Source organism: Pipistrellus hanaki, assembly GCF_964339955.1.
Source record: "Pipistrellus hanaki genome assembly, chromosome: 9".
NCBI classification, from domain to species: Eukaryota; Metazoa; Chordata; class Mammalia; order Chiroptera; family Vespertilionidae; genus Pipistrellus; species Pipistrellus hanaki.
Window position 1 is genome coordinate 33,477,533 of NC_140511.1, and position 11,970 is coordinate 33,489,502.

Sequence of the window (11,970 nt, forward strand, 5' to 3'; positions counted from 1 at the left end):
TAAGATTTTAGCTCTCCAAGAATATAAATAGGTGACTTTTGAAGCATGTAATTATATCATTAGAAGAGCTCAAGTTGAGCCTGAATAACCATCTATAAAGAATACTGGAATTGATTCTTCTGTGAGGAAGGTTAATGAAAATGTTCCAAGAGTCTGGATTAATACCAGTGGAAACAATGAGTTAGGAAAATGAAGTATAAATAACGTTTGGTGGTGTACTGATATTCCCACTTCACCCCCCATTTTCATTCCTGATTGGATTCTTTATGAAGTCTTCACTGTAAACTGTTTTATGGTTGTGTTTGTTTTTTCTGTTAAAGATCCAACTCTGCCTAATTTAAAGGCATAGAGCAAGTGTGGTGAAGACACTACTAGGCAAACTAGAGAAGTTATGCTCTTGTTTAAGGGGGTAGCCTTTAGTGTTATTAAGTAGGTCTCATCAGAGTTGTACCTCGTGATAAATTATGTCTACTAGAGGCCTGGTGCACGAAATTTGTGCACGGGTGGAGTCCCTCGGCTTGGCCAGCTATCAGGGCCAGGCCAGGCACTTTAGGGACAGACACTGCCGCCACCATTGTCGGCACCCTACCACCGTGCAGTTTCTTGCCTCTCCCCTCCTCCTTCCACCTTGGCAGGCAGGTGGTGAGAGGGGCCTGCTGGCCCCAAGAAGGGAGCCAGCCCTCAGCTTTCCTGGGAGAGGCCACGTCCACTGCCACCTATCCTCAATTCCCCATCCCGGCTCAGGGGCCAGGCCCAATCAAGGCCCAATCAGACCATCGGGGCCTGTCAGATTGGGAGGGGGGAGACTGCAGGAGGTTGGCTGGCAGGGGAAAATTGGCTGTGAGGGTGCACTGACCACCTGTGGGGAGCTCCTGTAGTAAGTGTCTGCCCCCTGGTGGTCAGTGAGCGTCATAGTGACTGGTTGGTCTGGTCGTTTAGGCTTTTATATATACACTGAGTGGCCAGATTATTATGATCTCTGAACACATAATAATCTGGCCACTCTGTATACGCTAATGGAAGGCTAATTATGCAAATTGTTCCTTTGACCAGGAGTTTGATCAGCAGGCAGGCCAGCCAGGCTGACCAGACCCCACCCATGCACGAATTCATGCACTGGGCCTCTAAAACACACACACACACACACACACACACACACGTCAGATTATTATGCAGAGATCATCATAATCTGGCCACTTAGTGTATAGATAGATGTTCATACAGTAGACATTGGTTATTACAGTTTTATTTTTGGGTACACATTTGCTTAACAATCATTCAATGTTTAGGCTAGGTTCAGGTAATTGAAGAGCCTTTATAAGTAGTTTATATTGCCTTGAACTAAGGTATGCTGAAAACCCAGTCTGGAGCAAAATAGGAAATAACATCTTTCTAAAGATAGGTTGAGAAATTCTGATCCAGTAGGTTAAGATGTTTCCTCTCTCTGGTAGCAGGGCTGAGGCATACCTGTAGGAAAACATTAAGAACAGTTCACTAGAAAAGATCATTGTGTCAAATGGCAAACCAATATAAAATGTATATATTAATCTCAGAAGTCTTAAATAGTTTAAAGATTAAGGCATTACTACTATTAGTCCTCAAAACTCTCTTTGGAGATTTTTTTTTTTTTTTTTGCCTCTTCAGTTCACCAATGGAGGCTCACAGAGCATAGAGTACTTGATATAAGACTTCATCAGAGAAAAACGATTATTTTGAAGTAGAAGGCTTATAGCGAGACATATTCTGATGAAAATGCTCTTAGTGGAAATGCTCAAATTCTGAAAAACATTGTGTATATATAACACCAGTGTCCCCAGTATATGAAATTTGTGAACTGGGGGGGGAGGGATAGGACAGAAGGAGAGAAGGGTCCCTCAGCCTGGCTTGCGCCCCCCTCACATCCCAGGAGTCCTTGGGGATGGCCTAGGGGAGAGGACCTAAGCTGTCAGTTGGACATACTTAGCGCTGCTGCGGAGATGAGAGAGGCTCCCGCCACTACTGCTGAACTTGCCAGCTTGAACCCCTGCTCAGGGCTTCTAGCTGAGCAGCACTCCCTTTGTGGGAGCACTGCCCACCAGGGGGCAGCTCCTGGTTGAGCACCTGCTCCCTGGCGGTCAGTGTGCATCATAGTGACCAGTCATTCTGCCATTCAGCCGATTTGCATATATAGCCTTTTATTATATAGGATGGTTTTAGAGCTAGAAATAGTATCAGTAGCTTTGAAAGTTCTAAATAAACGTAAACCGTAAATTAAGGTTACCAACCTGAACTACACACCCAAGAGATACAGTGTGGTAAGATACAGTGTGGTAAGAACTGTTTTCAAATTCTTGAGAATATTTATAAGAAAAAGAAAAAGTCTTATCTCTTTCAAATCACAAGTAACAATGTCTTAGAAAATGTATTTGCTGTTTTAAGTTACATATTTTCTAGGTAATCATTTATATGTTACTAAAGTTTTTCAATGATTAAGAGAAAACAAAGAATCCTACCTGGCTGCTAGGCCACCATTCACAGGAATAGCCAAGAAAACAGGGTACAGACCACCCACAACCAGTCCAACCAATCCGCCTCGTATTATGGTACAGGTTTCACAATGCAAATCGCCTGGAAAACAAATTGGTTGTGGTGATGAAGATCATGATAGTTAAGCAAACACGATTTAAAGAATGCAAGGTCCCCTTATATGTATCACAAAGATTCAATTTTCAGGCAGTGATAGAGCAAATGTAATTCTACAAGGCATGTTAAAAGGTATAATTACATGTACAGATAACTTAAAATAGCTAAAACATCCTAGGAAAAATTCTCTAATTTGTTCTGAACTTGACTGAATATAATTTTGGTTTGCACTGCATTCAGCTTGCTGTACTTTGTATTAAACTTCTTTTAATCTATGGGGATTTTGTTTTATAATTTATACTTCATCTTATATTTTTACATTACATAGTGAGACTTTATAAAATTATTATTTCCAAATTAGTATAAAGTATATTAAAAATAGAAAGGTAAGTTGTAACATGTTTTCCTCAGTCAGTCTGTTCGATTCATTAGGCAATAAGTTTCCCTAGATCATAAAAGTTCTTTCCAGTGATTATAAGGATTCAAGCCAAACAGTGATACAATTTAAACCAATGTAGAGCAGCACTTAGCAGAAGAGAATTTAAATGAGCTGCCTCCCTCTCTACCACCACTTGTAGTAATACTTTTATTTTAAATTATTAAAATTTTCATGATTAGCTATACTCAAAGCACTCGGCACATACAGTATGGTAAACTATCAAATCTCCATACATTTAACAATTCTTGTATGTACTTATGAAGTGCTTCGAGAGGTTTACTATTTCCATAAAAATATTTTTTCCCTTTAAGGAATTCTCTGTAAATTTTTTTTAAAAAAATACTAAGGTTGTCAGCATTTTTTTTTTAAATTAAGTTTTAAAACATTCTAAGCATTGTTGGAAAGATAAGCTAGATAAAGGAAAGTATTTAGAACTACCATATATGTGCACTTTTTTGGTAGTCCATGCTAATATGAATTAATTGCCAGTTTAAGAATTACTATAAGGTGAAAATGTTATATACCAAATCAAACTATGGAGATAGTGAAATGGAATTTACCTGTATTCAGTGGTAAACTTACAACAGTTTTGTAAGATACGTCTGCTGTCAAAAATGGGATCACTGCCATTGGTAAACCAGCAGCTATACGAGCCTGTGTCACATTTAAGACGCGTCGAAAAAGACTGTTTGCTATTAGGCCACAGAGAGCAGCATTTAGTCCAATATATGTTGATCCATGTTCAAGTAGGTTCCTGAGTGGGTGAAGAAAAAAGTAGTAATTTATTTAGCCCTACTGTGTGTTAGGGAGCTCCCAATATTTCTGGCATGTTAGAGAACTAACTAGGACTTAACAGGATACACCATTTATCCCTTATAGCTCTATAAACAAAAATCTTTAAAATGTTTTACATACAGCCCTAACCGGTTTGGTCCAGTGGATAGAACATCCGCCTTGAACTCAAGGGCCCCCGGCTCGATTCTGGTCAAGGGCATGTACCTTGTTATGGGCACATCCCCAGGGGGGGATGTGCAGGAGGCAGCTGATAGATGTTTTTCTCTCATCGATGTTTCTCTCTTTCCCTCTCCCTTCCTCTCTGTAAAAAAATCAAAATATTTTTTAAAATGTTTTACATACAGATTTTTATTCTGAAAGGCTTTTGAATTTGGTATCACATAAGGGTACAGTGATACATTTAGATTTGCAAAGGATATTCGTATAGAGATTTCCCTCAAATATAGGTAGCCAGGAAGAGCTTGAAGAGTCTGATTTGGATGCTCCCAAAATACCCAATACTTCTTTGCTAGCACAACATATTATAAAGAGTTCTCCACTCGTGTTCCCCAATGGAAAGAAGTTGAGCACAATGGATATAAATTCCTCTTGGTTTCAATAGCACCTGACACACAGAAGGCATTCAAAGAGATAAAGATAACTTTTCAATTCATTCTTCCCTAAAGCATTAGCTTCAGGATTCAAGGATTGGAAGGGGACTAACATTTAAGGGATAGCCTATGCCAGGTAACATATCAACCCACTGAAATGAAAAATTGATGTTTTGAGGTAAGTGGTTTTTAAGCTATGGCATGGATGAATTTAAAAGACATGTTCTGAGCATCCTTTTGTTATGGAAAAAATGCCTAAAATTATTGCTGGGTATTGAAAGTACTCCAAACTCTTCAACCTACCATTCAACTTTACCACCTTACCTTACCATCTACAACACAGGCGGTGTCGATCTCTCATAAGTCTCATTACTTTTTTTAAATGGAATTTATTGGAGTTACATGGTTCATAAAACCATACAGATTTCAAGTGTATGGTTTTGAAATCTGTAAGTAAAACCATCTGCGTTCTGCATTGTGCACCCATTCCTTGATGCAAAGTCTCTTTTAATTCCATTATTCTTAGCCAACAATGATTCCTCTGACATCTATGTTTATTTAATACTCAGCACAGCTTTCCTAGTTGATTCATAATAGAGTTTCTGTAAGGTGTTACTTTTCTTAACCTTTCACGCAACATGTTACTATAGGCAGTCTTGCTGCTCAAGACAAAAACATTTACCATTAACCTTCACTGTTTTTAGTTTTATTATTAGAGGATGAAAGACATATAAACTTAAGATAAAACATGTCTTAATAAATGGTAATAGGAGAGAGACAGTTTAGTAACTTAGAGTACATAAGATAATTTTTAAAGAGTGATGAGAGCCTAGAGAAGAACCCACCAAACAAAAAACACGAATGTTTTTGAGGGAGAAATTTCAACACTTCCTCTAAAATATTAAGTTATTTTATCTTCATAACAATTCTGTTCAATATTTATCTCTATTTTAAGGAGTGAATACTCAGAAGTAAATAATTTGCCCAAATATTTTAATATTATAAATTATATATTACTCTAAAATATAATAAAAATATGTAAATAAAACAAGTACAACTGGACTCTGACTAGCAAAGTTTGTTGTCTCCCAAACAGATTTTAATTTACTATACCTTTAAGTTACATTTTTTAGATAATAAATCAGTAAGTACAAAATTATCTGGTAGACCCTTTATCAGTTAATTTTCCAAGAAAGTGCCTATAAAACTAGACACTCATGACATTTTATAAGATACACAAATAACTAGACATATAAAATCCAAGACCAAATTTAACAAGTGTCAATAAATATATGGTGTGTAAAATTATACTTCAAACCCATTTAATTTTTTAAAAATATATTTTATTGAATTTTCGCAGAGAGGAAGGAAGAGGGATAGAGAGTTAGAAACATCAATGAGAAACATCAGCTGCCTTCTGCACACCCCCCACTGGGGATGTGCCCACAACCAAGGTACAGGCCCTTGACCGGAATCGAACCTGGGACCCTTGAGTCCACAGGTCAAAGCTCTATCCACTGAGCCAAACCGATTTCAGCCCACCCAATTTTTTATCTCAACTGTTACCATCATCATGCACCAGGATTACTTTGTGTTTTCCTTTTGGTCTTTTCTACCTGAAATCTGTTTTCCAAAAACAAACTATTGTAGTTCACTCTGTTGTCTTCACAGACCAGTACATTTCCTACATAGCCCTTTTCTGTTTAATAACACCTTAAAGATCTTTTAAACATGATCCTATTATCTTGAGATTCCTTATCTAGCTATGTGTGTTCAACAGCCTTCTCTATGATAATGGTCAGCTTAATGATAATATGAATTAAACACTTTAAAAGCTATTTTAAAGTTTTGATATTTTAATGAGTCCACAAATGTACATTTGACTATACTCTAAGCCAAATAGGAAAAATGAGAACCATCATATAATTGGATATGTCCAAAGATATGAATTCTATCTAGCCTTCACTTCAAGCTAAATTGTTAATGGTGCTGGGCCTTAGTTTTCTCAAGGCAAGAAAGCGTTCAGTTTCCTTCTGGTAGTTTATGTTTACACAGAAACCAAGTAAATTTGAGATAATAAATATTCACCTAGTAAAAGGTATGTTTTAAATTAAGATGGGATCCTACCTTTCTGCTTCTGGAAGTTGGTTAATTTTTCTGTGTATGATGTCAAAAATGTGTTCTCTCTTGAAAGTATCATCTGATTCATGATTTTCCATCTTGAACCTTAAAAAATTTAAAAATATTTTTCAATAATGAATATCTAGAGAAAAAAACAACAAAAGAACTTATAAAGCCTTCTGAAGACCATTAATAATTTCAAGAGAATTAGATATGTAGATTGAATTCATAATCTGCAGCACACCATACCTTTCCCCTTCCCAAAATGAATTCTAAGTGAAATAGAATCAGAGAACATGAAAAGCAATGGATAGAACTTCTAGGAATACAGACTATTTTTATAGCCCTTAAAAATATTCTTAATTTGCAAATAGCACCAAAAACCATAAAATTAATACTAAACTAATATTAAGAACTTGTGTTCATCAATAGACACCATAAAGATAAGCCAGTGTGAAAGTAATGTTTGCAATATAATTGACAAAAGAGTTAATACCCAGGATGTGTAAAGTACAAATCAACAACAAAAAAAAAAGAGCAAGCAACCTAATAGAAAAATTGAAAACAAGTTTGAACAAGAGCTTAAAGGAAAGCTGAAGAGCCAATGAACATAAAAATGTGCTAAACTTCATAGTCAGGGAAATAGAAATTAAAACCAGAGTGATACAAATATTCGGACTTAAGTTAGCTAACTAACACACACACACACACACACCACCACCACCACCACCCCCCACCTCACCCCCGACCATTTCAATTACTGGCAAGAATGTAAGGTAAATCGTGTTGCAGGTGGAAGCATAAATTATATCCAGTTTGGGGAAAACTACTTTGGAACGGAATTCGGTATTTACTAAATAGAAGGCACATACCCAACAATTTCACTACAACAGAGGTCGGCTAACTTTTCCTCTAAAGGGCTAAATAGTATTTTAGGCTTTGCAGGTCACCTATAGTCTTCGTTGAAAACTTTAAAAGCATAATAAATCATTTTTAGCTGGCTGGTCATACAGACACTACGGGCTTCAGCTGGCCCACAGGCCAATAGCTGGTAGGCCCAGGCACTAGTAGGGGTGCATGTCAGAGCAGGGCAATGGCGAATGATCCCTTTTCTCCGAATATTCGGCCACCGCACGTCATTCAGGACAGCTCTGCTAGGCAATGAGAAAAGCAGGACCTCGGAAATTTAAGTTAGGCCCACGATACCCTATGCATTGGCAGTAATCCCGGGGTTATATTCAAGTGCAGGTGTGTGTTTTTTTTTTTTTTTTCTTCTTACTGGCTTACTTTAAACAAGGTCTTTTCTTCTAAGGTGTAAAGGGAAGAGACGGCAGACGCCGAGGGGCCGACTCCTCCCCGTCTGATCCCGCACGGGATCGCATTCCCGCCGCGCTTCTGACCCCCAGGCACTTCCTGCGCCTCCTCCCCGGGATGAGTACCTTATGCTCCCCCGGCCGCCCTCGGTGCTGGCTCCTGGCTCCGGCCTTCCTCGGCCCTAAGGCTCACGGCAACCTTCACCCTGCTCGCGCGGGCGCAGCCATCTTTGGGGTCACGTGACTCGGAGGGGGCGGGGCTTCGGCAGCTGATTGGCTCCCGGACGCAGGCCGCGCGCTTAGCGACTTCCTGCCCAGGGGCTCCCCGCGAGAGGTGCGGGGCGTGTGAGCGGTGAGACTCGGAGCAACGGAGCGACGTGGGGAGTGTTTGTCCCGCTCACCCTGCCTCCGAGGGTAGAGTCTGTAGACCGTGAAGTTCCCGGAGGAAAGTCTTGGGCACGTTCCTTAACTCCCGGACCGATAGGACATGTCTCCTGATGTGGACCTGGGGTATAAGGAAACAGCACAGCCCTTGGCTTACGGTGGAGACTAAAAGGTTAAAAAGGTATTAAAAAGGAGCCGAGCCCTGGCTGGTTTGGCTCAGTGGATAGAGCGTTGGCCTGCGATTGAACCCCGGTTGGATTCCAGCTGCAGTGGTTCTCAATCTTCCTAAAGACGCGACCCTTTAATACAGTTCCTTATGTTGTGGTGACACACAACCCCCCGTCCTCCCCAACCATAACATTATTTTCGATGCTACTTGAGACATAATGTAAATATCTGGTATGCAGGATGTCTTAGGCGACCCCCAAAGGGGCTTTGACCCACAGGTTGAGAACCGCTGGGCTAAGGGCATATGCCCAGGTTGCAGGTTGGATTCCCCAGTGTGGGGCATGCAGGAGGCAGCCGATCAATGATTCTCTCATCGTTGATGTTTCTCTCTCCTGCTCCCTTCTTCTCTGAAATAAAAATAAGTAAATAAAAAAGGAGCTGAGGTTTATTTACACTCGATTTTCTTTGCCCTTGGAACTTTAGCTCCCTGTGCCATGTAGCAATCTGGTTGATTGTCTCACCTCAAGATAATCAGCAGCTCGAGCAGAGAAGGAGCTTGTTTTTCTGAGGATTCCCTGATGCCCTGCCTGGCACTGCTTATAAAAGCAGGAGCCCCTGAATGTGGCTAAGGAAAAGAGGGAGCTCTATTTCTGTTTGTTGAGTATCTATTATCATAAAACAGCATTCAGTTTTTCTGCATTGATTGTGATACTCATGCTGTGCTTGATTATGTTAATGTGGTATATGACATTGATTTTTTTTTTTTTTCATATTGAATTATTCTTGTATTCCAAGTATAAATCCTACTTGGTCGTGGTGTGTGATCCTCTTAATGTGCTGTTGAATTCAGTTTGCTGGTATTTTGTTTAGGATTTTTATATTAATATTAATCAAGAACATTAATATTTTTTTCTTATGTCTTTATTTGGTTTTGGTATCAGAGTAATGTTGGCCTCATAGAATTGAGTTTGGGAATGTTCCCTCCTCTTCAATTTTTCCTCCTCTTCGATTCTTAAGAAGAGTTTGGAGAGAATTGGTGTTAATTCTTCTTCTGGTCCTGGGCTTTTCTTTGATGGGAGTGTCTTAATTACTGCTTCAGCTCCTTGCTAATTATAGGTCTGTTCAAATTTATTTCTTCATGATTCAGTCTTAGTGGGTTACATGTTTCTAAAAATTTGCTCATTTCTTCCAGGTTATCTAATTTGTTGGCATAGATTCTCTTATAATCCTTTTTATTTCTGTGGCATCAGTTGTAAACTCCCTTCTTTCAGTTCTAATTTTATTTGAGTCTTCTTTCTTATTTAGTATAGCTAAGGGTTTGTCAAATTTGTAAATCTGTTAGAAAAAAACAACTAAGAGTTCCATTTATATTTTATATGATTTTCTATTCTCTATTTCAATTGTTTCTGCTCTAATCTTTATTATGTCTTTCTGTCTGCTAACTTAGGGTTTAGTTTGTTCCTTGAGGTATAGGTTTAGATTTTTTAGTTGCAATCCATATATATATATATAAAATTGATTTCAGAGAGGAAGGGAGAGAGATAGAAAAACATCAATGAAGAGAGAGAATCACCGATTGGCTGCCTCCTGCATGCTCCCCACTAGGAACCAAGCCCACAACCCGGTCATGTGCCCTTGACAGGAATAGAATCCAGGACTCTTCAGTCCACAGACCGATGCTCTATCCATTGTGCAAAACCAGCCAGGCCAAGAGATCCTTCTTTTTTAATGTGTTTATCGCTACAAACTTCTCTTCTTAGACTGCTTTCATAAGTTTTGATGATGTACTTTTATTTCTGTTTATTTCCAGATATTTTCTAAGTTCCCTTAGATTTTTTTTTTTTTTTGATCTATGGTTGTTTAAGAATGCATTGCTTCCTCAACATTGGTCTTAATTATTTTTTAGATCTGACACAAACAGTCAAGGCAATAAAAGCAAAAATAAACAAGTGGGACTACATCTAACTGAAAAGTTCTTCCAGGGAGATACCGGGACTTGGAGCTGGCTGGAGTAAGGGGTGTACGCAGGCTTCCCTGCTCTCTGGGGGCAGGTTGCAGTTAGCCCCTAGATGCTTGCTATGTTAGAAACCTGGTCAGGCAGTATCTTTTAAAATACATGAATAGACTCCTTTTGCCGGGACCGGTTTGGCTCAATGGATAGAGCGTCGGCTTGGGGACTGAGGGGCCCCGGTTCGATTCCGGTCAAGGGCATGTGCCTTGGTTGCAGGCATATCCTCAGTGGGGGGGTGTGCAGGAGGCAGCTGATCGATGACTCTCTCATCGATGTTTCTAACTCTCTGTCTCTCTCCCTTCCTCTCTGTACAAAAATCAATAAAATATATTAAAAAAAATAAAAAATAAAATAAAATACATGAATAGACCCCTTTTGAAGATTGGGAAATGGGTTGTTTTTTATTTGTTTTTCCTAATCCCTCTTTGCTGAGCTCTGGGGATATACCAGCTGGGATAAGAACTGGTTCTTGCCTGGCTGTGGTGTCCCAATGGTTGAGCATCGACCTATGAACCAGGAGTCCATGGTTCCATTCAGTTTGATTCCTGGTCAGGGCACATGCTTGTGCCTCGATTGTGGGCTTGAACCCCAGTGGGAGGAGTGCAGGAGGCAGCCAGTCAATGATTCTATGTCATCATTGATGTTTCTCTCTCTCTCTCCCTCTCTGGAAAAAAAAATTTTTCAATAAAAAAAGAATTGGTTCTTTGTTTGCTATGGTCCTGTGGCACTAGTGAGTGGACGCTCATTGGTTATCAGAGCCAGATGGGGGGACATGTCCCATAGGTGGCAGCACAAAAGCTGTTGCACAGATGTATTAGCTCCTTCCAGGGAGGTACTGGTGACATGGAGTGGCCTCAGGAAAGAAAGTAGAGAGGTGTCTGCCAGCTTCCTTAGTCTCCGGGAAGGCTTGCAGTTGGCTCCTAGACATGTTTAATTAGAATTCTGACCGTAGGCAGTATCCTTTAAACTGTGCAAAACTGGGAAAGGGACGATTTTGGGATAACTGGGAGATGGACATTTTTCAGGGGAAACTGGGAGATGGGCATGTTTTGCCCGCTCCCTCTGACCTGGGGAGATTTTCTACCCGTTAACAACTGCTTTTTTTGTTTGCTATAGTCTTGTGAGTCTCATGGACAACAAAACTGTTGGCTTTCAGAGCTGGGTATTTTGGGGGCCCTTCCTTCAGGTGGACATCTTACATTTGAGGCACTAGGTGTCCCAGGGAGAAGCTGAGATTTTTAAATTCCACTCTGAGCGTATGTTGCTGTATTGGGATGGGGCTTAGGGTGAGAGTGTGTTTCAACCCTTTCCTGCCCACTTGGTGTATTTTCTCACTTGCCTGATGTGTAGGTGTCACCCAGCTAGTTTCTAGGTTTCATAAAGTTTGGAAAATTTTCAGCCATTAATATTTCAAAATTTTTTCTGCTCATCCCCTCGATGCCTTCAATTACAGGTTTGTAAGGTTTTTCACTAATACTATTTTAATTTTTATCAGTTTTTAAAAATATATATTTTATTGAGGTTTTT

At 39.7% G+C, this 11,970-nt stretch overlaps 1 protein-coding gene across 2 annotated transcripts; it reads right to left on the minus strand.

The window, feature by feature from the left end:
- Positions 1–1,230: 1,230 nt before the first annotated feature.
- On the minus strand, positions 1,231–8,154 carry TMEM126A (transmembrane protein 126A). Of its 2 annotated transcripts, XM_084895295.1 has the most exons (5): positions 8,007–8,154; positions 6,574–6,672; positions 3,622–3,815; positions 2,493–2,607; positions 1,231–1,467 (listed from the first exon to the last, which is right to left on the minus strand). In XM_084895295.1, the coding sequence occupies exons 2-5, from the start codon at positions 6,663–6,665 to the stop codon at positions 1,275–1,277; spliced, it is 594 nt and encodes a 197-aa protein (XP_084751421.1). In that variant the 5' UTR covers positions 6,666–6,672; positions 8,007–8,154; the 3' UTR covers positions 1,231–1,274. The 2 variants fall into 2 exon arrangements, with proteins under 2 accessions (XP_084751421.1, XP_084751422.1); XM_084895296.1 differs by lacking the exon at positions 6,574–6,672 and having other exon boundaries at positions 8,007–8,139.
- Positions 8,155–11,970: the final 3,816 nt, after the last annotated feature.

What these genes read in the sequence shown, in the direction of transcription:
- TMEM126A (XM_084895295.1), bottom strand. Translation starts at nt 6,665, where the DNA reads ATGGAAAATCATGAATCAGATGATACTTTCAAGAGAGAACACATTTTT. An exon ending in CAACTTCCAGAAGCAGAAAG is followed by an intron (nt 3,816 to 6,573) that starts GTAGGATCCCAT and finishes TCACCCACTCAG; the next exon opens with GAACCTACTTGAACATGGAT. An exon ending in AAGTTTACCACTGAATACAG is followed by an intron (nt 2,608 to 3,621) that starts GTAAATTCCATT and finishes TTTGTTTTCCAG; the next exon opens with GCGATTTGCATTGTGAAACC.